General features: G+C 38.4%; 3 protein-coding genes across 4 annotated transcripts in view; 1 reads left to right on the forward strand and 2 right to left on the reverse strand.

Annotated features, from left to right (window-relative positions):
- Positions 1-3,628: 3,628 nt before the first annotated feature.
- LOC125235240 (ELAV-like protein 1) lies at positions 3,629-5,547 on the reverse strand. Its single transcript, XM_048141731.1, has one exon. It carries the CDS (start codon positions 5,183-5,185, stop codon positions 4,043-4,045), a length of 1,143 nt encoding a protein of 380 aa, XP_047997688.1. The 5' UTR covers positions 5,186-5,547; the 3' UTR covers positions 3,629-4,042.
- Positions 5,548-11,568: 6,021 nt separating this feature from the next.
- Positions 11,569-13,011, forward strand: LOC125235236 (39S ribosomal protein L33, mitochondrial). Its single transcript, XM_048141727.1, has 3 exons — positions 11,569-11,731; positions 11,806-11,909; positions 12,695-13,011. The coding sequence occupies exons 1-3, from the start codon at positions 11,691-11,693 to the stop codon at positions 12,751-12,753; spliced, it is 204 nt and encodes a 67-aa protein (XP_047997684.1). The 5' UTR covers positions 11,569-11,690; the 3' UTR covers positions 12,754-13,011.
- LOC125235234 (1-phosphatidylinositol 4,5-bisphosphate phosphodiesterase) overlaps positions 12,948-25,014 on the reverse strand; it is a 216,569-nt gene continuing 204,502 nt past the window's right edge. For both annotated transcript variants that reach the window (XM_048141724.1, XM_048141723.1), the window contains exons 18-23: positions 21,082-21,259; positions 19,991-20,194; positions 18,531-18,687; positions 17,710-17,799; positions 13,337-16,840; positions 12,948-13,209 (exon numbers count right to left, since the gene is read on the reverse strand). In XM_048141724.1, the coding sequence (XP_047997681.1) occupies positions 16,772-16,840; positions 17,710-17,799; positions 18,531-18,687; positions 19,991-20,194; positions 21,082-21,259 (698 nt within the window). In that variant the 3' untranslated portion in view covers positions 12,948-13,209; positions 13,337-16,771. The remainder of the gene's footprint in view (positions 13,210-13,336; positions 16,841-17,709; positions 17,800-18,530; positions 18,688-19,990; positions 20,195-21,081; positions 21,260-25,014) is intronic.

The raw sequence follows: 25,014 nt of genomic DNA on the forward strand, positions 1-25,014 counted from the left end.
AATACCGCCGGGGACCATAAAACGTGATAAAAGCGGTGAACGCACCTATCTGTAGTGGCATTCGTCTCGCGTATTGCCATTATAAAACCGGCGTCGCTGTCGCTTCACATGTTTTGAAACCGACTGGCGACTTCAAAATCTCGAAGGAAGAGACTACAGCGAGTGCTTCGGGGATCTTTGTTTTTTTTTGGTGCATGTTTCTCGAAACTTCGAAGACGGCTCAATTGATTTGGCAAACTATTTATAAAGGGGCTTTACAGCCGGGCTCTATTGTCAATAGATTAGAATCTACAGCCAGGATCCTGGAGAAACCGAGGGAACATTTGCAATTTTTAGGCGCACCTTATTCAACTAGGTATTTTTATACTAACTGTCAAAAAGCACCGTACGGTTATAATGGTACCTACTGCCAACGGAAATTTTGAATGAGTTTTAAAATTAATTATCTACTCGCTCAGGGTACAGATATTTACCGGCAAACCAGGTAGTCTTTAAGCAGCTTAGATAACGAAAGTTTATGTCTTATTCTATACGCAGGCAACATGATAGCAAATAATTGCTCTACACGCGTCGAATAGGTAATAAAACGAATGAGAACGTATGCTGCCAAGAAATCGGGAGTCGTATGCGTGAATTAATTTCCATAAAAACCAGCAGGTAGAGTAGGTATTTAAAACTGCGAATCTCAATAGGATGCGTAGGCCGTTGTTGTACCGTTGTACATAATTGTACCTAACAGATAACGGACGGCCGAACTATGGACGAGCAGATTTGGCCATTGCCATTACGCATTCTGTAGCGATAACGCTAGTGCGACTGTTCATTCATTGAGCGCGCTAAAATGTCGAGACCTTGAGCTGTGTCACATCATCAATCGTTCAAAGGCACACTGCAAGTGCGAATCGATTCTTTAAAAGTCAAAGACATTGGAGCACACTCTTTTTAAAATCTCAAACATTGTATTTAATATCCTGTCTTGTTTTCAACAAGAATTTAACCTAAACTCGTGGAAGTAAAGGATGATGTATTGTATTTCATTTGCTAATGACAAAGTTTACGCCCTCAACATTGTCGAGAGGCGTCAACATGGAAAGCGACATCTGAAAGCCTTGTGGCAAAAAATACGGCGTCGACACAATACCTACAGTAAACATAGCCTGCGTCAATCGATCCAGCCTCTAATTAGCGAGGTCAACCACCCTTTATCTGGGGGTTACTAGCCATTAAGCATATCTTTTCAATATAAACCGGTTCCATAGAATTTCTGTCTACATGGAAGCGCTTGCCGCTTTTTATGCTGTAAAAACATGCTCATCGAGTTTATGTGACATTTAGAGCGATAAAATAGTGGGTGCTTTGATAATCATGTAACAGGAAAATCATTACTACATACACGTATAGATGTGACTGTGGTTTTGTAGATAGAACAATGATTTATTGTATTATTATAGCATTGAAAAACATAATCAGAATACAAAGAACAATTTTAACGGCCGCGAAAGTTTCGTAAATGTTTAAAAGAGAATGATTCACTTTAATATAACAATGCCTTATAGATCTGATTCTGACGGCTATCAATGTTCTGAGTCATGTTCAGATTTTTATTTAGGCGAGCTTAGCCGCTGTTTCCTAAAGATAAACCTATGGTGACAATCTTTCAGTCTAAATGTATAAGGAGAAACTGACTGACTGACATATCAACGCACAGCCGTAACCTCTGGTCCTAGAGACTCCAAATTTGGCACGTAGGTTCCTTATAAGGTGTAGAGGAGCACTAAGAAAGGGTTTTTCAAAATTCACATCCTAATGGGGTTCCAAAGTTCTACGTTTTAATAAGATTACTTTTAGTACGCGGGTGAAGCCGCGGGAAAAAGCTAGTTATTTATAAATTCGATCTCATCATAAAGTATTGTTATTGGCAACCGTACCCTAATTAAGCATCTACCTTGTCCATTACCGACGTTTTACCCTGTCAGAAAACTTCTGATGTGTCATCAAAGTTATACATATTCCCGTCTCTACGCACCTAATAATACTAACTAGCTAGGAAATTCGACGCCAAATCCATCGATTCCATCTAATGGGAACCAATTTATGGAGAAAGTTCAATGAATCAGGATTTATTCAGTCTGGCAGCGTATTTTCCAAGCCCTCGGCAGTTAATAAATCAAAAACTGTCGAGCTAGGGTTACCACATACGTATATATTATAGTCGTATTTATTTTCACTGGAATTCCGAATTGTATACCCTTTGCATTTTAAATGACTTTGTTTTTGGGTATGGTAGATCAGTGGTCCGCGTTTTATATGTTTCAAATAAAGGAAACTGTAGTAGTCAATGTCAGCTCGACTTCAGTACTTTAGGTACCTAAACACACTGCGATGAGAGTATTTTTTCTTTAAGTATATGGTAACCCTAGCAGGAGCGAGGTCGGGGGTCGATGAATCGGCTCCGGCGCGAGACGTCCTTGAGAAGGACAACCCCGGCCATATCTCCGCAGCCTACGCTATCCACTACAAATATTGAGCTTTGCAGTGCCTCTGCGGACCGCTCCTATCTCTAAAGCTATCTTACACCTTTATGAAGGTTAATTTCATCAAAAACTACAACTAACATAACCTACCTATATGATAAAAAACGTTTCCAAAAATTTAAAAGATCTTTAAGTACCTATGTGGACTAGAATATCTGAAAGTCTGACATTTATATTTCGGAAATATAAACTCACCGTTGATGACGATATACTTACTTTCTACTTTCACTCCTAACTCTTGGTATGATTATAACTAATTGTCCCAAGTAATTGATATGGGAGGATGGATCTGCCGCGACATTCTATTGTCTTTCGCCAAGCATATATAGACAATCAAATAACTTTTGAAATTTAATTTCGTTATGCAAGGACCCAACTGCAAATTCCAAGTAGACTGTATGTTGATTGAGACATACGGCACGGCACGTCTGCGACGGCCGTGCATGGAAACGGCTATTTTAGCACAATTGCGTTAGGAATTGCAAAGAGAAGTATCGAGGCAGACCCGGGATAGGCAAGGCACCTAACACTAGGTTGTGGCAGTCTATTTATTCCTTACATTGTTAATTTGGCTTTGAAAATGGACAGCAATGTTTTAATCTTATCTAGTGCCCCGCGGCAGATAACCGCTGTCCTCAGGCTTGGCGCTGTGCGCTTCGCCTACCTATGACCGAAGGCTCAACAATATGCTACGATAGTAATACACGTACAAAAATATGAATATAGATCATTAACTCAACATTTCTCACGGCGGCAAGCAAAATAACTTGATTTATAGCCTGTCGTAACATTTCAGAAACGTTGCGCCAAAAATAATATAGATTAAGATAATAATGACGGACAAACAATAACGACAGTCATAACCCGCCATAACATAAACAAATAAAACTTATTTCTGTTGCTACACGCATGCAATATTGAAGCATTTACTGTGACCTGCCGCGACAAGTGACAATACACACAAGATATACTACATTTAGGTACAAACACTACTGCCACAAATATTATATTGTATAATAATGTAAGTAAATAAGGACACGACGGGGAAAGGATAAAATCGTATATAGAAAAAAATAGAGAAATATACAATAAACTCTATTTAAACATGAAATTTATTAAAGAGTAAAAAACATACAATGGTTTGTTTTACACAAAATAAAATACCTGGAGGGTAAAGGCGGGCCGAGCGCGGGCTCAGGCGGGGTCCGCGCCCGGCCCCGGGACGTGCGACAGGCCCATACATAGTCATAATATAATACCATACAATACAAGTACACATATATGATACTGTCAAGCCAACTAAACCAACTCACAGATAGTCATGTCGCGCTCTCGCGAATATAAAACTATGTTAAATCTTACAAAAATACTTATGCGACTAATCTGAAATGCACATAGAGGATCTCGCGTCTCGACTACAAAAATATTTTGAGATTGGAATGAATCTTTCTTTAAGCTTTCGGCCTCGGAACGATCACGAGACGGCGTTTATAACGTCCGTTCACATTCTAATTGCTTCTCTTCTGCGTCTTAAAGCTAACGGATAGAACCTGTCCATTGAGCGTGTAGCCATTGAGCGCCTGAATGGCCATCGCAGCCTCATCATACTCGCGCATGTTTACAAACGCAAACCCTTTGTTTTTCTTAGTCTCAGGGTCCTTGATCACCTTTATCGAGTCAATCGCTCCATAGGGACCAAAGAGCTGCCAGAGCGCTAGCTCCTCGGTGTCTTCCCCGATGTTGTATACATACACTGTGGTTTGATGAGGAGCAGGTGGCGCCCCCAGCAGCGGGACAGGGCTCGCGGGCGCGCCTAAGAGTGGGAGTGGAGAGTGGTTGGCCGCCGCCATGGGGTTGAAGCGCTGCTGGCCTTTGTTGATGAAGGGCAGGGCTTTGCCGGGCGACGGCAGCAGCGGCGGCGGCGAGGCCTGCGGGAAGCCGGGGGCGAAGGCGGCGGGCCGCGCGCCGAACGCGGCGCTGAGGTTGGTTCCGTTGAAGGCGGCGGGCGCGGCGCCGTTGAACATGGCTGAGCCGTTGTAGGCGAGCGGCGCCGCCACACCCACGCGCGGTGTCGGCCGCGGCGCGTTTTTGTTGGCATTGGGTTTGTTGGCAAACTTCACCACCACGGCACCGGCACCCGGCAGCGGTGTGCTGCCATTTAGCTGAGCGATGGCTTCCTCGGCCTGTGCGCGCGTTTCGTAGCACACGAACGCGATACCCTGCGATACTCGGCTGTTTGTGATCACTCCGAACTGTCCAAAAAGTGCGTTGAGTCTTTCTAATGTCATGTCCGGCGGCAGGTTACTGATGTATAAGTTGGATTCCGTGTCTGGCTTATGGCTGGCCTTGTTTTCTGGGTTGAGCAGCGCGAACGACACTTTGAGCGTCTTGCCTTGCATGAGCAGCCCGTTGAAGGCGGCTCGCGCCTTCTCGGCATCCTCGTGTTTTTCGTACTCCACAAAACCGTAGCCGCGGTTCGCGATGAGCTTGCAGCTCTCGATCTTGCCCATCGCCGAGAACAGCGCGTACATCATGTCGCGCGTCATCAGCTCCGGGATATAATTCACCATCAGCTTGGTAGGTGACACATTGGAATTGGCGTCGCCGCCGCCATTCTCTTCACGTTTCACGACGTTCATTTCGTTTTTCATTGTTCTTTATACGTAAAAACTACACTACGGAAAACAAAATACTATTAAAACTCACACTATAGACGCTTGATTATTTCATTTGCGACACGGTAAATGAACAAAGAACGAACACAAAAAATAGTAGCCGCACGAAAACGCCAACGACGCCGGTTCACAAGTTCACCATCATCGCAGTTTGTTTTTCGAATGTTACCAGGATATCGCACCCTTTTCGTCAAAAATGTAACTGAGGACTCTGTAACATTTCCAGAATCTTTCCACTAATACTTCACTCAACAAGTATTGATTTAAATTAGAGATAAAATACTAATTTGCACGTGTAGCAAATCTTCTTCTGTCAAATATTAATTAAATTATTTTTTGCACATACGTGGCAGTGGCATTATTTAAAAAATATTTTGTCTATGCAATTTTTATTTTTTAACTTTTGGTAATACAGATAAAGTATGTCTGTAAAATTTCACAAATCACTTTGCTATTTCTTATGTTGTTGAACATGGTTAGGGCTGCCATCCGTCCGGGTTTCCCCGGATTTGTCCTAGTTTGGAGGCCGTCCGGGGGCCGTCCGGGCGGGGATTAAGTTGGATGATTAACTAATATCTATTATATTGATTTAGACTAACACGATTTGCACTCATAATTTTAGAACAAAACGGGACTTAATCGCGTAAACACTTACATTTATATTAGGCCCGACGTTTCGAACATCACATTATGTTCGTGGTCACGGGTAGACTGGCGAGGAATTGCATCAACATCTTCTAGCCGCGCGAGTTTCTCGAACTACCCGCACTTGTTCTTGATTATTCACTTTTGCGCTAGGGTTGTCACTTTGCCTACACACAACACTCACGACATCAGCCGGTGTGTCCCTCGGTGTTTTTTCACGCTTACATTTGCTAATCACTGGATTCCACGAAGAAGAATTCCCTGTCCCTCATTTTGGTTGAAATTTCGATGCTTCCTAATTTCAATCGCTTCACGTACTTTTCTGCTGTAGAACAGACGTTCCGTTGATAGAATTTCGGGACTATGGAGCTCGATCCAGTGGTTTGGTCCCGACTGTAGCAGATGTTCAGCTACCGCAGACTTATTAATTTGGCGGTTTTTGACAGCCGCGATATGCTCCTTGACCCTTACCGCTATTGTGCGTTTGGTTTCTCCAATATAGGAACTACCACAGCTGCAATCTATCTTGTACACACCTGGTGTCTGATACGGGATAACATCCTTTGCTGACCTAAGTTGCCCTGACACTTTGGACATCGGTAAGTACACGGTACGTATAGAATACTTCCCTAGTACCGTCCCAACCTTGTCCGTCACACCTCTGACGTAGGGCATAAAAGCTGGTCGCCTTGGAACATCTGGATGCTTCCCCCTCGGCTTTCGTCTAGGCTGTCTACTGTGTAATCTGTACCCATTCTTTCTAAGAACCCCCTGAACGTGTGACAACTCACTCTCAAGAAATTCCGGGTCACACAAGTCACGCGCCCTGTTCTTTAAGGAGTTCACGACGGACAGCAGGTGACGGGGGTGGTGATGAGACAGAGCGTTAAGATATCTGTCTGTGTGTGTAGGCTTCATGGTGTTGCTACGAAACTGTTTGGAAGGTAGCTACTTTTTATATCAGCATAGGCATTATCTCCAGATTGACGGGGTTGCTATGGGCAGCCCTGTGGCGCCGGTGTTAGCGAACATCTGGATGGAGCATTTTGAGACTAACATAGACCTGCAACCATGGGCAGTGAAATTATGGAAGCGATATGTCGATGATGTCTTTTGTATCATGAAAGGTGGAAAACAAGAAGTTGAGCAACTACTCCAGTATCTCAATTCCATTCATTCAAGGGTAAAATTTACATATGAACTGGAATCGGAACGCAGTTTACCTTTTCTGGACGTAAAAGTGGTAGGTCGGATGGATGGTACTCTGGCGTACACTGTCTACAGGAAGCCTACACACACAGACAGATATCTTAACGCTCTGTCTCATCACCACCCCCGTCACCTGCTGTCCGTCGTGAACTCCTTAAAGAACAGGGCGCGTGACTTGTGTGACCCGGAATTTCTTGAGAGTGAGTTGTCACACGTTCAGGGGGTTCTTAGAAAGAATGGGTACAGATTACACAGTAGACAGCCTAGACGAAAGCCGAGGGGAAGCATCCAGATGTTCCAAGGCGACCAGCTTTTATGCCCTACGTCAGAGGTGTGACGGACAAGGTCGGGACGGTACTAGGGAAGTATTCTATACGTACCGTGTACTTACCGATGTCCAAAGTGTCAGGGCAACTTAGGTCAGCAAAGGATGTTATCCCGTATCAGACACCAGGTGTGTACAAGATAGATTGCAGCTGTGGTAGTTCCTATATTGGAGAAACCAAACGCACAATAGCGGTAAGGGTCAAGGAGCATATCGCGGCTGTCAAAAACCGCCAAATTAATAAGTCTGCGGTAGCTGAACATCTGCTACAGTCGGGACCAAACCACTGGATCGAGCTCCATAGTCCCGAAATTCTATCAACGGAACGTCTGTTCTACAGCAGAAAAGTACGTGAAGCGATTGAAATTAGGAAGCATCGAAATTTCAACCAAAATGAGGGACAGGGAATTTCTTCTTCGTGGAATCCAGTGATTAGCAAATGTAAGCGTGAAAAAACACCGAGGGACACACCGGCTGATGTCGTGAGTGTTGTGTGTAGGCAAAGTGACAACCCTAGCGCAAAAGTGAATAATCAAGAACAAGTGCGGGTAGTTCGAGAAACTCGCGCGGCTAGAAGATGTTGATGCAATTCCTCGCCAGTCTACCCGTGACCACGAACATAATGTGATGTTCGAAACGTCGGGCCTAATATAAATGTAAGTGTTTACGCGATTAAGTCCCGTTTTGTTCTAAAATTATAACTAATATCTGTTTACATTATAAAAAACCGGCCAAATGCGACTCGGACTCGCCCACCGAGGGTTCCGTATTCGTACTTTCAATGGTTAAAATAAACTCAGTTCATACTATATGTAACTCTAATGACTAGTCTAGAAGTATAGGTACTAATGAGCATTATTGTGTATAGTATAGTGCCACCTCTCGGTGAATTCTCTAACTAATTTGCGCGACCTGTATTGTGTGATGGTTTTTCAGGGATAATTCTTTATAATGTTAACCGATTTCGACAGTTTTTACTTTATTTGAAAGATAATGTTTTAGGTAAAATCTTGTATAATTTTGAAATATGATATGTATATATAATATGTATATGCAAGGGTGGTAAAATTGAAAGTTGAAATTGAAAAGCTTTTTGTCAATTAAAAAACCATTTTCCAAGATACACACTTGATTTAATTTTTCCCGTAATATTTAGCATGAAGCCAATGTTTCGTAAAATGTTCACAATTTTTCGTTGGTAAACTTCGGAGATAAGGGGGCCGGGGGAAGAACGGTATTTTTTAAACATTTCCCTTCAAAATTGTTTTTTTTTTTCAACAAAAAAATTATAAGAAATGGTTTTGATAATGATGTGCAATTGGAGCTCTTTCTAATTTGACCTAGTAACTTAGTAACCTAAAAAAAGACAAATTAATTTTTTTTGTAAGATTTTTTTCTTGTTTTTGTTATTGTTTATTGCAAATGGGTATTTTCGCAAAAAAAAATTCAAAATTTTTTTTTGTAAAATAGGTAAATCTAACTTTTTCCCTACTCAGAATCAACGAGCCCTTTCGATCCTACTAGGTAAAAAAAAAGCGTCCCAAATTAAATTTTTCCACTTCGTTACCATTTTTCAAACAGTACAGCAATTACAAAGCGGAAAGTATTTACGCAAAATAAGTAATAGAAAATTTTGTGACCTCCTTTTGTCTCCTGTTTTTTTTTTCCTAGATCGAAAGAGCTCGTTATTCTGAGTAGGAAAAACATAAAATTTACCTACCTTAAAAACATTTTTTTGGTGTTTCTTTTCGCGAAAATGCCCAAATAACACATTGCGTGAAATTAAAAAAATAAACGGATGAAAATTAAACGTCATGTTTTTTAAAAATAAATTCTGACTCGTCCGGGGAAAAAATGCGATTTACGCCAAATGTCCGGGTTTTTTCTATCTTTGTCCGGGTTTGGCGAAATTCGAGATGGCAGCCCTAAACATGGTAGATGTTACTGTTTTTTTTTGTTATGTGAGTGTGAGCGAGAAATGTGCATCACTTAGTAGCCACATCTTCTTAGTAGTTTGTGGTAGCCACTTAGTAGCTAACAAGAATATTATATACCATGGATTTTGCGTGCCGACCAATGAGTTGAAGCCAGGTTCATTCACCTTTACTCCTATGTTCTATCTCTTTCCGACACTGTGATGTATTGCCAGATTAGTTACTAAAAAAAACGTATAAAACATTCTTCAATCAAATTGACTTACTTTTCTTTGTATTATACGAAAAAAAACTCAATCAAAAACCTTATTTCTCCGGTATTTACCTCCTGCGTACTATGGGAACACTAATAATAAAAAAATATGCCCGATATGTCAGAATTGTCAAAAGTCATTCACCGATTCAGATATTTATTTTGCGAAATAAACGTTTTTCGACGATTTACTTAAGTTCTGCGCTATGTATTGCATAGTGAACCATTGTGGAAGTAAATGGAAACCGAAATCCGACGTAAAATTTCACAAGTAAGTACTTATTTTACCAAAATGTTCATAAACCTCGCTGGCAATAAATTTTCTGCTATTTTGCTTGTAATCTTGGTTAGTTCTTATCATTATATTGTTTTCATTGTCTCAAATTATATCAAAATTCCCACGAATAGGTTTAGAACGATAAATATGACCTTTAAAGAAAAATAATGCTGTGTGGTTTTACGACTAGGGTGACCAATCTTTTTTCTTGCATGGTATTTACTCTTATTGAATGGAGCTAAATCTATCAACTTGGTACGGTTTCTATGTTCATAGTTCATATCACAGTATAATAATACCAACTTTATTGTTTATGTCTTTACAATTAACATGAATAATATTAAACTTTTCAGTGTTCCAAAAGATGAAGGAAGGAGGCAGCGTTGGCTGTCGATTGTACCGATAAAAGGAAATGTTTCAGAGCGTTCGACAATTTGCAGATTTGCACTTTAAGCCTGAAGATTATGACACAGAAAGAAATTTTAAAAATCGGTCCAGTAACGACGGAGATATCGTGGCATAAACATTAAATTGAGATACATATATATATATATACATGCGAAGAGAATTGAAATACGTACGAATTGAGAACCACCTTCCTTGAGATTTGGGGCGGCGCTTAAAAATAAAGATACTGTTTTAAAACGTCCTAGTATTTCATTATTTCCCCATTGACAAATACTTCCCTTATATTTTTGTGGCTATTCCCACTAGTTACCACCAAGTTTTTACCTGTCCTAACTACTGGGATTTTCCCCACATTGTTAATTACCACACCGGGGGTTGATAGCTACTGGGATTAGTTTTCCCAGTAGTTACTACCAAAATATTATTGTGATAGTTTAAAGTGACTGAAACATTTTTTAATAAATACAGGTGTCAGTAAAAGAAAAGTTATATTTTAAGCCTCGTGTTGCAACACTCACCACGCTCTTATTCTGGAACGGTTCTGAAAAAAATCCCAGTAGTTTACCACTGGTAAAAACTGTACCGTATTTTGTGGCGTAAGGCAAAGTAACTGCAGAGTGGTATAGAAATGGACCTTATTGGCGGTTGACAAATTAGTAAGGTGCATTAGAGTAATTCCGAATGACAGAAATGTTCAGATAATTCCGAAAGGGGAATCTTGATATGACGGAAATAATGGTGATTTCTATGCGACTTTCCTAATTAGACGACTTTCGGAATTGCCCTAATGTACCTTACTTTTTGAGTTTGTGAGGATGGATGTTCACTTTCGTGATAAAACGATTGATCGGATTTGAATTTAATAAGTTACAAAATTAATCAGTCGTATAAACGTAATACGTCAAATTCCGCGGGATATCCCTAATGTATGCTTAATCATGGACACCCTAAAGAAAGAGATGCAAGACCGGCGTGACGTAATTCAAGGTCAAATTTTCTGGCCTTGGTAGCTAACGAAAGGCCATCGATTTTTTTTAAGTAAGTGTCAGCGAGGAAGAGTTTTTTTTCTTGGTGCGGTCGTTTGTTAGCTACTTAAGATTACAAATAAGTTTCGAACGATGAATCCTTATATTGGCAACATACTTTCTTGTGTACAGCAGCACGGGAAGCATATCCCTATCGCACTATATGTAAGTGCGGTAGGGACGGCCTGATATTTTATCGTCTATCGCGCGACCATGCTTCCCGTGCTGATTCATACTTATTCTGTGGTTCAGTTTGTTAACTGTCACTCAACTGTCAGATCAAATGTCAATGTCAAAGTCAGCAGGGTGTCACTGGAATCAGTGTGTTTTTAATTATTGAATCTATTTCTTAAAATTTATCTTTTAAGGAGAGATAATTATAGTTGAAATTAATTACAAGAAACCATGTTTCTTACAAATGTATTATTTAAGAAAGCTAAAAGCAAGTAAGGGACATTGAAATATGTTAAAGGTTAGTTTTCAAAAAAAAAAAAAAAATTTAATCCATTTCTTTTTTTAGGCACATTATGGTATTAATGGAGAGCATGGTATCAGGCCATAAGTTCAACGCTATCCGGGAGCGACTGGCGGACAAATTAGAATTAATAAGATTCGACCCTTACAGTAAGTAGCCTACAGTTTTACAAGTGTCTACCAGTGGCCCGTTTCTCGAAAGGTACAAGCCTGTTATTTTGTTTGTTACTTGAAAGAATATCACAGTTATTACTTATGCGAGTAACAGAGTGTGTAACCGTACTTACTGGTGTTGTTCATATATCTGAGTAATTCATTAAGTCTACCAAATAAATGCATTTTATTTAATATGTTTATTGTCATATTTAATTAATTAAAATAGTCACTATTTTGTTTGAGATGTTGTTTATTAAGTGGGTTGTCATTTCAATTTATTGGTGTGTATATTTCATTTACGTAATTCTGAATTTATAAGATTGTAGTTCCAACTGGTTTCACCCAAAAACTCTTTTTAACCAGTTGCCTTTGGATGTCTCAAAAAATTGTGGATTCCATCCATGTGGAGCAAAAAAAAAGCATTCCGAATAAATGCAATAGATGACCCGATTTTATGCACGGATCATGCCTGAGCATACAATGGGTTAAGACAAATTGCTAAGAGAAATATAAGCAATGGAAATTACTATATAAACATTGATTGTGTTTATGAAATGAATATGAATAAAGAGATAAAACTGCCAATGCCTGGTGAAAGTAATCTAGCTATAATTATTCTCTGTCAAAATAGTAAAAAAAAAGCAAAATTGCAAAACTCAGTTAAAAAATTCCATTGTAAAATCAAAAAGTGCCATTTTCACAGAGAAGAATGAGCTTTTTTCTGAGGTAGTGATGGCAAAAATAGTTTCTCATACATTTGAATATTTTTTTATTTTCAGTTCGGCAGCTAAGTCTGTACAAGGAAAGGAAGAAGATTAGGAGCATCAAGTCCTCATAAATCAGGTCCTAATATATTCTGTCAAACAAGTCTGTCAGTAAATAAGAACTAAGAAAACTATAGGTACCCTTTTTTCTAGCACCCTAAAGAAAAGGATGCATATAGTTTTCTTTGTTCTTATTTACTAACAGACTTGGTTGATAGAGTATATATCTCACTCTAATATAGGTAGTCCGTAAAGTAAATAGCCAGTGTTGTGTTTAAAATGTTTTAATTTAATTATTGTACATTAAACAATAAATAAATCATTGGATACAACATATTTTATTATATCTATCCGATGGTTAAGTACTGATGAATGGTTAGCATTATTTTCAGTTATATTGATGTAGTTAATGCATAGTCTAGCTTAAGAAGTAGATGTATTGTCTATGACATGGCATAAGCCATCCATTTTATTCAAGTTTTGCCAACCCATTTCTGTCATTATAAAAAGTAATTACTTCTGAATTAACACTTTCGCTACCAAGAACCCGACTGTCGGGCACACCGCTCGTAGAAGCGTAGCCGATTACATGGGGAAACCCGTATGTAGCGAAAATGTCGTAGCGCCGCGTAGAGCCCGGTTTCGAAAGTGTTAAACATTTTTTTTTATGGTGAAGTATCTGTTGGTTGGCACTTGACATTTACATACATTACCAACTGTGTGAACCTGATCTGAATCCTGATTGAGGGTAAGTGTCAAATGACAACTTGTGTTATAGTCTATTCTATTGACGGAAATGATTGTTAGCCAGACTAATAGGATGCACTCATACCATAAATAAACTCTACATTATAAATGCTAGCCATTCTGTAAATCCGCTTTTTTATTAAAATCCTCTGATAATATAAATATGCAGAGCAATGTGTTTTAACTATGGTACAATACAATGAATTTAGAATATATGCTTTACTTTTTGACCTTAACACTAATCGGTTCATATGGCATGCAATCAAACAAAATATAAAATACACCAAGTGCCAATACATTCTGTTCAGAAAGTGCCTTATTTATATCAAGCTCTTAAAATTCTAATTGAAAATGTTTAAATTTAGTAAAATAAATTGAGATACAAAGTTTGACACCCATGCCCAGTCCGTAGTTTCGTAAACAATGCTAAAAATGTTCTCAAGAGCTCTGAATCCAGTTCACTCCAGTAGGCCAATTCTGGACATCCCCCTACTTATATCACAATTCCAAAAACTAGCTACTTTAAAAATGTTAAATTTCGTTAAACAACTACGAAAAGATTTATTTTTTCACATTTTCTCATAATGTCTAATACAGTTTTATTATCAAAGTCAATAAAGTGCAATCGTAAATATTAATTTTACAACATAATATTGATTAATAATATAATAATTGTAAAATTTTTGCAATACAATTTCATTATGTTAAGAAACACTTATGATTTATTCTCACTATCTTTTTTAAATCTAAAATTTTGAATAAATATATTTTAGAAAGAATTTATTATTATTTAACAATTTTAACCAAGTATGATTTTCTACAATGTTATTAGTTTTATGTAATTCATAAATTGAATCTAGTGTCAACCACTGTATGTGGTAAGTATGTCAAAATATGTAAGTAGTGCGTCTTTTTAAGTTACGATACAATTGAACTTACATCATGTACTTTTATCCTATAATGAAATTGACTAGAAATCAACAGATAGGTACCTCAAATAGACACCTAAAAAATTTACTCTACTTAGCGGTTAATTCAGCCACATATTGACAAACGAAGAAATAAAGTTTTCAAAATATACTCTTAATTAATATTGACATCAAAAGAGTCCCTACACTAATAATTGATTTGAAATCAAATAAGTAGTTCAAATATATAAATTGAATAATTTAATCTCTTTGGCTTATTATTACGTCATTACAGTTACTTCAGTATGTTACTTAGAACTAGACTTACAACAGTTAATGTAACTAAAAGTTATTCAGTATCTTGAAATAGAGTAGTTTGGTCCACTAGCAACGAGAGAAGTATGAGAGTATAAAATTGAAATGGAATGATAGTATAGTTTACTCTTAGATAAATGTTTAAGAAACGCAGTGAACATGTTTTTAAGAGTCTAAAACTACGAAGTACGTTTTAAAAAATGGCATTACATGCTATTGTTTCGGACCGAAGCTCAAATAAAGCTTTGAATTGTTCAAAGTAACATTGATACAATCAGATTCCACAAGAATTTAGGTGTTAGAAGCAACTGATCTAAAACGCAAAATATCCACAATATTTTTTCGGTTTTTTCTTAACTTTAAAGCGATATCGACGGAGCCCCGCTTGCGCGGGGCTTCTATTCTATGCAGTTTGGCTTTCGGCCATATTTTGAAGATACCTAACCTACCTGGACATTTTGCGTTTCAGCAGTTGCGACTATACGGAATTTAGTTGCATAAATATTACAGTAGGTGCTTAATGCTCATAATCATACATCCATAGATATTTTGACAATGGGGCAGCACAACTAGCTGGGATCGTATAAAAACTAGTAGTTCTATCATTATATCTACATAATCTGTTATTCCAATTTCAAACCTACTATTTAGTTGTTTTAACACTTAAAGAAGTTATTTCTTCGATGGGATCCACAGAATACAAGGCCATTATTCAAAATATTGCTTTCAAGTAATTTTAGACAAATCAAAATTTTTCATTAATTAAGTAGTATACATATTTTTCACTAATTCTTCCATGAGATCTGTAAAAAATATTTATTATTCTATTTCCAATGACCTCATGCAGGACAGCTATTAATTTAAAATTTCACAATTATAATTTTATTATTTTCGTGAAATATTTTGGCATTTGATCCCTTACCAACATTTAAAATTAATATTTCGCTTAAAATATAAGTAAATTTAATGATATAAACTATATAAAGTTCTAGATACATTGTCATGGGGATAAGAAAAAACTGTTTAATACAATATACAAAGGTGTCAGTCATAAATCTACCTATTGCTTTCACTAATAAAATAAAAGTAGCGTAAAATTGTCAATAGTCACTTAAAAAGGAAGGAATCTAAAAAGAAGACTAGTATTTTACTGGAAGTGTCTAAATTATAAGGGATTATATATTACCCGTAGAAAGAACATGTTATCCCCCATTTTTATACAACTTACAATGTATTACAGTTTATAGTTTCCTTATATTTAGTCAATTTCAATAACCGAAAAAGGCCGAAACAAGATATCAGTTCTTAAATATTTCTCGATAAATTTCTCGTTCCAATTTTGATTAAAAATTATCTTTACTACTTTCTTAAAAATATATCTTAAGTATTAGTGGTAACATCAGTTTATAATAAATAAAAACTTGACCTATATGACGTATATCTTACATATACCGAGGTGAACTTAAAACACATTCATTTAAAGTTTGCTAAAAAAATATATGAAAATTCATCTAAACATCAAACAAACTGGAACTTTGGATTGACATGGAATTAATCTTAGGTAATAAATAATGACATTCTCAAGTTTAAGGTACCACATTCTCTCATACCACAAGGATGACCTTTATCTTTATTTATTTATTTGTTAGCCTTTTGTGTCCCACTGCTGGGCAAAGTCCTCCCTCTCTTTCTTTCACGCACCTCGGTCTAAGGCAATGTTTGGCCAATCTTTTAAGAAGATCGTGCCGCCATCTCCTTCGCGGTCTGCCGTCACGCCGCACAATGTTTGGTGTCCATTCGTTACTTTTCTTGGCCCACGGTCGTTTGGAATGCGACACATCTTTAGGTATACTCTAATAACATAGAGCGCCTTGCAGCCACAAGGTCCGTCCGTCTTCCACAATCGCCTGCTTGACGATGGGGTAACCTTTTCTAGCATTGTGTTGCTAATGACGGTAGCTTGCACGGTCCCTATGTGGTACCTATTCCTAGAAAACGGCTTATAGATTAATAATGAAGAGATCACTTCACACTTGCCAGTTCACTGGCTCGAGTCACTCGCCTCGGCGGGCGCGGGCGCGCAGTTCAATTGCTCGAACAGAGGAGCAATGTCGGGGTACTTTCATGCGAAGAACTCCGTTTTGCTCGAATTGTCGAACTCGGACTCCTCCATCTTGTACATCTCGATCAGCTGGAAAATTTAAGCAACAGTTTTAAAGGACACTTATGCGTAGCAATTAGAACTTGTATAACTATATTAAATTTCAAATCGAAGGCGTAAGTAGTTCTCTAGATATTTAGAAATGTGATTGGCTGTTCCTACTTTCATGGTACATATCGTCACTACTTTAAAAAATCTCGTATCTCACGCTGTTCCTCAAAGTTAAAACGCAGTAAGTCTATATGCATTCCATACATACTTACTACAATTTTCTTTTCATTGACAGACGAAGATATAGACCGCGTGACCCCCCCCCCTGGGGCCCGGGCCCCCTGGGCACGAAGCACAGTGTTTTATGAACCCCATTTTTGTTCCATCTCTTTTTTTATTCTAAAAATCGTTTCTTTTCATCATTTTAAACACTAGACTAAAACTCCCACATCGATACGACCGCCAGGCAGTTAACTATTACCAAAGAGGATCAGGTAAACCTATAGAGGATTGTTGTCAAAGTAAAATGTGTAGTCGCAGTGCAAAGACTGTCGTCTTTAGGCACAGGATTAAAACTTTTGAACCTCAGTTTTGACAATATGGCCCATATTCTTAACTTGATATGTGTTAAAATTGTCAAATATTAATATAATGCCATCTCCCCGAGAGTCAACCAAACGTCATCTATTTCACTGTACCTTTTTCTTGACGGTTCCGAGGACGTTCTATACGGACTACTTATACCTTTACATTATGTCTTTGCTATGCATTTGTCCATACTCTGTCTGAAATCTTCTCGAGGCTGAGGCGTAGGTTTAGAGCCGGCGTAGCTTTATTTGACGCGCATTGTAATATGCCTACTTGAAAAATAAATATTTCATTTTAATTTTCATTTTTTCATTACTCACGTTGTCAACGTCCTTGGACAACTCTTCCATCTGTTTGTCATGTGTGACCTTCAGCTTTTCCTTCTCACGGTTCTGCTTGATTGTTTGACCCTGGAAATACAAATTAAATTGTAACTGGCACTTTATAATTACTCTGATTACCACTTTGCACTCCCCATCCGATGTAAAGACAGCCTAATTTATACTAAGGGCCAGTTGCATCAACTTCAGTTTATAGATACACTAGCTTTTGCCCGCGGCTTCGCTCGCGTTAGAAAGAGACAAAAAGTAGCCTATGTCACTCTCCATCCCTTCAGCTATCTACACTTAAAAAATCACGTCAATACGTTGCTCCCTTTTGCCGTGAAAGACGGACAAACAAACAGACACACACACCTCCCATTTATAATATTAGTATGGATAAACGTCACGCAGCATTTTATGGAAAATTATAAACTGAAATAGATATCATACACGAAAGAAATGACACGGCCCACTGGTGACTGAGCCGGGAATCGAACCCGGGTCTTCAGCTTATGCCGCTAACGTCCTCACCACTTGACCAACCGCCCGCCGTGGCACCCGACGAAAATTCTCTAGGGTATGTTATTTGTGATCAGGCTAGGCGCCTTTGACTAACTGGGCGAGCAATGTGTGCTTCCACCTCTTATAAGAAGTCTTTACAGGATTGCTGTATGTATAGCGAGAGAGATGGTGACTATAGAGGTCTCGTAAGCTCAGTTGGCAGAGTGCTGGAGTAACGATCCAGAGGCCGTGACTTCAAGCAAGTCTCAACCAAGTTAATATTTTTTCCACTTAAAAGACTAAAAAAAGTAACTAACCTTCCGTTCCTCCATGAACTTCTTAGTGTTGTTCTGCTTCTTCTCTCGGAGCCGGCGGTCTTTCTCCTGTTTGGTCTTGAGAGTCTTGTCGTTGGCCACCTCTTTGCTGGTCTCCATGCTGATCTTAGCCTGCCGGCCGTTCATGTCTTTCAGCTCCCTGAAAACAAGATGTAAAAGTTTGACATACTTTGAAAAAGGTTTTTCGAATCGAACCTTCTTTTTGTCTTTAGTTGAGAACACAAATGAGGCCAGAAAGTTTACCATTCAAAGCCAAGTGTATTCTTGTGACCTAATGGTCTGGTGATCTCTCTTGCCTAGCTGCCAGCTGTTTCCATCATCTTTTTCAGCAGTTCTCTCTGCTCGTCAATTTAATTACGCGCTGATTTACACTCCTTAAGATATTACTGACCTACTGACCATTCCTGACTTCTGGTGACGTTACCTCTCACGTTTAGCTTCTAACTGCTTCATCTGCACCTGCTGTGTCGTCTCCATCATCTTCTCCAGCAGTTCTCTCTGTTCATCGAACCAGCTGCAAGCTGAGCTCCACTTCTTAAGACATTACTGTCCATTCTAGTTTTAGTACGTTATAGTTACTTTCAACGGGATTCTGTCTGGTAACATATCTTTTATACTTATTAGCTTCCATTCCAGCTACTTCTGCACCTGCTAGGTAGTCTACGTCGTCTCTGCCCATCCATCCAGCTACGCGCTGATCTCCACTTCTTAAGACATTGCAGAGCATTCTACGCTTATTAATTGGTTTCTGGTGACTTACCTCTCATGCTTAGCTTTTAACTGCTTCATCTGCACCTGCTGTGCCGTCTCCATCATCTTCTTCAGCAGTTCTTTTTGTTCATCCAACTGGCTGCAAGCTGAGCTCCACTTCTTAAGACAGTAGGTACTGTCCATTCTAGTCCTAGTACGTTATAGTTACTTCCAGTTACAACCGGATTCAGTCTGGTAACATACCTTTCATACTTATTAGGTTTCATTCCAGCTACTGCACCTGCTAGGTAGTCTCCGTCTCTGCCCATCCATCCAGCTACGCGCTGATCTCCACTTCTTAAGACATTGCAGAGCATTCTACGCTTATTAATTGGTTTCTGGTGACTTACCTCTCATGCTTAGCTTTTAACTGCTTCATCTGCACCTGCTGTGCCGTCTCCATCATCTTCTTCAGCAGTTCTTTTTGTTCATCCAACTGGCTGCAAGCTGAGCTCCACTTCTTAAGACAGTAGGTACTGTCCATTCTAGTCCTAGTACGTTATAGTTACTTCCAGTTACAACCGGATTCAGTCTGGTAACATACCTTTCATACTTATTAGGTTTCATTCCAGCTACTGCACCTGCTAGGTAGTCTCCGTCTCTGCCCATCCATCCAGCTACGCGCTGATCTCCCCTCTTTAAGATATTACTGAGCATTCCAAGCCAAGAGTAAGTGATCTTTGGTGACGTACCTCTCATGCTTAGCCTCCAGTTGCTTCATCTGCACCTGCTGTGTCGTCTCCATCATCTTCTTCAGCAGTTCTCTCTGCTCATCCAGCCGGCTGCGGGCCGAGCTCCACTCCTCGAGGCGGTGTTTGGCGACCAGCTCGCTCCAGGCCGCTGATTGGTCGGTGACGAGCTTGCGGAAGGCTGGGTCGTTGCTTAGCTGCTCTTTGCTGGAAATTAAAAGAATGTTGCTTAGCTCCTACTTGTAGCTCGACGGCATCGAATATGACCCTAATCTTGGTAGTTGGAGACCTACCCCGTGTGGTGATGGTGACAATTCTGCTTTATTTCAACCCCTGTAATTAATAGGCTACTTGACCCTTTTTTAAAGCCTGTCTTATATGATTAAGTACTGTCCAATTAACCGAAAACCAACCGGCCAATTAACAATTAACGAAATTAAGTAACCGAAATAAAATATTACCATATTTTATTATGACTTAAAAACAGCAAAAAAATATTTTTAAAGTATACTTTTACGTAATCAGGTGAAAACAACACAGTCCAACTATAGACTAACTGTGCATCAGGTCATTCCACTCGAAAACACTTTCTGACTTTTTAAGTATGAAGGCATACAGTTCAATATGTCAGTGATTATTTTGACATGCAGTAAGTTTTGAATTCGATGACGTCACATTCATCGCTGACAGCGTTGTCGGTGGCCAAAATAAATAAAAACTTACACACACATTTTTAATCGAAAATACGTAGTCAAAATCTATAAATATTATTTTTTTATGTAAAATACTACAGAAGATAATCATTTATTGTGCCAAATTCGATATGAGTCTAGTAGCCTATTACTAAGTGTGGCACTGAATCTTGAACAAATTCATATGCTCTGTTTACAGGCTTGAGTATTGTGTAATGTAAAGGTAGGCGTGGCGCTTGCGCATAGCTTGTAGCTTGATAGCATGGCATCGAATACAACCCTAATCTTGGTAGTTGGAGACCTACCCCGTGTGGTGGGATAAAATTTCACCACTTCTTTCCTGTTGTGGGTCGTAGGTTGTAGAAGTGACTGTGATGAGATTTTTCTTACAGTTGTACTCACTTTTTGCCCTTGATGAGTTTCTCAAGCGCGCTGCACTGCGTCTTCTGCATAGCCAGCTTCTCCTTGGCTTGGCGCTTGCGCATAGCTTCTAGTTCTTTCTGCTGCTTGCGGCCAGTTTTGACGAAGCCCTTCTCTTGCCGGAGCGACTCGACCGTGATTGGCTCGAACACTAGCGGCTCTGGAAAGGATGGTGGAACTTGGTTAAGGCTGTTAAGTTGTAGAACATGTTAAGTAAGTAAATATAAAACGCCTAATCGTTAAATTTCAAGTCATGTTCGACTTGAAATTTGGTACAGAAATGTCGATTTTTGTTTGAGTAAGTATTGCCTGTCACTTGACGCATTATTATTTCCCATTAAAATGTACCTATAGATTTCGAAATGCTCAGGTTTTCATGGTTTTGTTTACAATGCTTACACCGGTCAAATCTTACATGAAAATCGGCTAAAAAAACAAAGTGTGATGTAAAGCTGGATTTTTGGTATGTTATTTGGAGTCCTTGGGGGAATGTAAGACTATATTTTGCAAGCAAAAAAAAAGTGTACTAACTTCGTAATTTAAAAAAAAAGTAAAGAAATCGGACTTTTTTGGTTTTTATTTTTTTATTAAAAAACTATGCGTTTTTGGTCAAAAGTTGCTTTGTAATGTTGAAAGCGCATTAAATTTCAAACAGTTTGACATCTTTTTTATCAATGTCCGTCAAATAGTTTTCGAGATTTGAAGCGTCAAAAAAGGTTAATTTTTGACGCATTTATAAAATGTAGCGTTTTGCCAATATTTTTAGACAAATATCTGCAAAATACATCATGATATGATATATATTGCAATATAACATTGTATAAAATTTATTTTTCTTTAGTTTTAGTGCAAATAAAGGTCAGTAAGACGAATAGTTACTTTGGTAAAAAAAAAATCTATAAATAGAGGAGCCAAGAGTCTGGTAGATTGGTTAAGGTAAAAAAGTTTACGCTAAAAATTTTAGATTGAAAGTGCTATCTATTCGATCTTACTTTCTTTGATATCCGTTTATCAGAAAAAATTGTCTAAGCTAACTTTGCATCGATTTGACTATTACTAATGAAGAAATAAAATACAGTAAAATTTTGAAGTTTAGTAAATTAGAAAAATAAAACAGAATTAGTTACATTTTCCTGGTTCTGCATTTTGATGGCACAACTCCTGTAGTGATAGAAAGTCCACTTGAGTTGTATTTGACCACCAATTGCTGTGGAATAAACTACAGGAACGGAAAGCGCCCACGCCAATTATTAAGATACTGGAGAAGTGGTATTCCCAGCAGAAGAACGTAGTAAGATGGAAGTTAACTCTGTCCACAGCCAGCGGGCTAAACTGTGGCGTGAGACAAGGAGGCAGTATATCTCCGGCTCTCTTCAGCGTGTACATGGATGGGCTGTCGCAGGCTTTGACCAGTACCGAGGTTGGCTGCTCCATCAATGGGCAAATGATAAATCACATCGCATATGCAGACGATATGGTCCTACTAGCACCATCTGTGGGAGCTATGCGTAAGTTACTTGCAGAATGCGAGAGATACGCCAGCCAGCATAACATGAGATACAATCCGGACAAGTCTGAATTTATGCTCATGGAGGCAGCACATATGCCCACACATGTACCACCTCTTTTGCTTGATGGAGTTCAATTGCGGAGAGTACACGAAGTCAAATATCTTGGCCACATCTTGTTCTCCAGTCCAGAAGTCTTTCTGACCGTCAACTTAACTTACTAAATAAATGTTGATTTGATATACGCAAATATGTGTCTGAGTAATACTTGAACAGCCCCAAATAATAATAATTCGTTCTCCGCTACGCCTCCTGTAAATATATGTAAACTATCCCATTTGGCCATTACCATCCACCGATTATTTCTGATCCAGTTATACTAGACTTATGATATAATCCAATTTTTTTAAATAACTGGCACTCTTTTGGTCTTATTGAAATTTTCAACATTTTTATTTTACAATTTATGTAATAGCCTGAGTTGTTTTGCTGATATCTGTCTCAAAATATTAGCAAAACGAATATTTTCATAGAAAGGGGAAAAGTGCTCTTTTTTTGACGCTTCATATCTCAAAAAATATTTGTCGGACATTGATAAAAAAAATGTCAAACTGTTTGGAATTTAATGCGCTTTCAACATTACACAGCAACTTTTGACCAAAAATGCATAGTTTTTTAATAAAACGGCAAAAACCAAAAAATGTCTGATTTTTTTACTTTTTTTTTTAAATTACGAAGTTAGCACACCATTTTTTGCTTGCAAAATATAGTCCTATATTCCCCCAAGGACCCCAAATAGCATACCAAAAATGCAGCTTTACATCACACTTTGTTTTTTTGAGTGTAGCTAGAAAACTCTAGTATTTATTCTGCAATTCGAAAGTTACCAGCAACGTTTTACGCTATACGGTCTTATTGATGAAAACTCATTTTCATTCCATTGTTTGTGAGTGTATTCCCGAGTAGGTAAATAAAGTAGGTGAATTCTTTTACGGATTTCATAAACTACTATTTTGTGTGATGGCCGATGGGGTCAATCCAAACACTTATTATAGACCAAAAACTTACCAGTCTCAACTATTCTAACAGTCTTGACAGTTCTTTGATACCTGATCATTTTGACACCACGATTTATAACCAATAATCACACAACAAGTAATTATTATGCTAAAATAAATAAAATTAACTAAACCATTTGCCACTAAAACTAAACTAACGGGTTATTCAAAACTGAAATTTTCATCAAACTGAAGTTTTCGCTCGAACTGCAGGGAATTTCAGATTCGTTTATTTATTTAATTTATCGTTCAAAGTCATGAGCAATAGCGATTTTTAAATTGTGACATAGTCCAAGGCAGTTGCAAATGTTATTGTCTTAGAGGTACCTAACTACATTATCTTTAAGTAAGTACATACCTAAAAATTGTGTCGAAAAATAACACTAACACACTGAAATTAGTTGATAATAAGCGCCATGTCTTGCAAAATTGTACGTAGCAGTACGTACTGAGATGAGAACCTATCATAGCAGACTAGTACTGAAATATATTGAAAAGTATAATCTGAATTGATTTCTAAATATATAAACGTGCAAGGCTATATTTGACATTGGCAGTTATTCCATACAAAACTGGACAATAATATGGATTCTCATCCATCGCACTAGGTACGAAATATCCATGCATGGCGTGAAGAACTTGATCGTCGTAAGGACCGAACACAAGTGAATTATAAGACCTGGGGCCCGTTTCTCGAAAGGTACAAGCCTTGTATTACAAGTGCGCGAACTGTCAAATCGTATGGTTTGTCATGGAAACACACTTGTAATACAAGGCTTGTACCTTTCGAGAAATGGGCCCCTGATATGTTCTAAATTCAAATTTAAGTATAAAAGTATCTCGAAGTTTTCACGCCATCCACCGATATCGATGTTTGGGTGCGATAGTCGGTCACCGCTTCAGCTTTCATCTTAGATCAACCTGTACAAGTGAAGCGGCTGAAAATACCTCTCACACGGCCAGTGTACGCTCCAGTTCGATATAAATTATGATTCCAACGCTATTTGCGATTCGTAAACATATCTCTGATATTACGTCCTTGGACTGTTGGAGGCGTGAAAAATCTGATTCCGTGTGTGTTTTTGATTTCCCTTGTTCGTAAATAGTCGTTGAAAAGTGCATCTTTTTTCAGCCCGGGAAGGGTAGTTGTACTAGTTGTGTAATAAATATAACCATCTATCTATAAATATTCCTTAGTATTTATAACTAGTACAGTCGCCATTAGATATACAAGAACGCCCGCGGTACTCAAAAATATCTATACATACCTCTATTATCATTACGACAGTGTGTTTAGAATTTAGATACCTCTTGTGAGTACCTCGGGCGCGATATTATTAGGGTACGTA

Source organism: Leguminivora glycinivorella, chromosome 17, assembly GCF_023078275.1.
Source record: "Leguminivora glycinivorella isolate SPB_JAAS2020 chromosome 17, LegGlyc_1.1, whole genome shotgun sequence".
Lineage (NCBI taxonomy): Eukaryota > Metazoa > Arthropoda > Insecta > Lepidoptera > Tortricidae > Leguminivora > Leguminivora glycinivorella.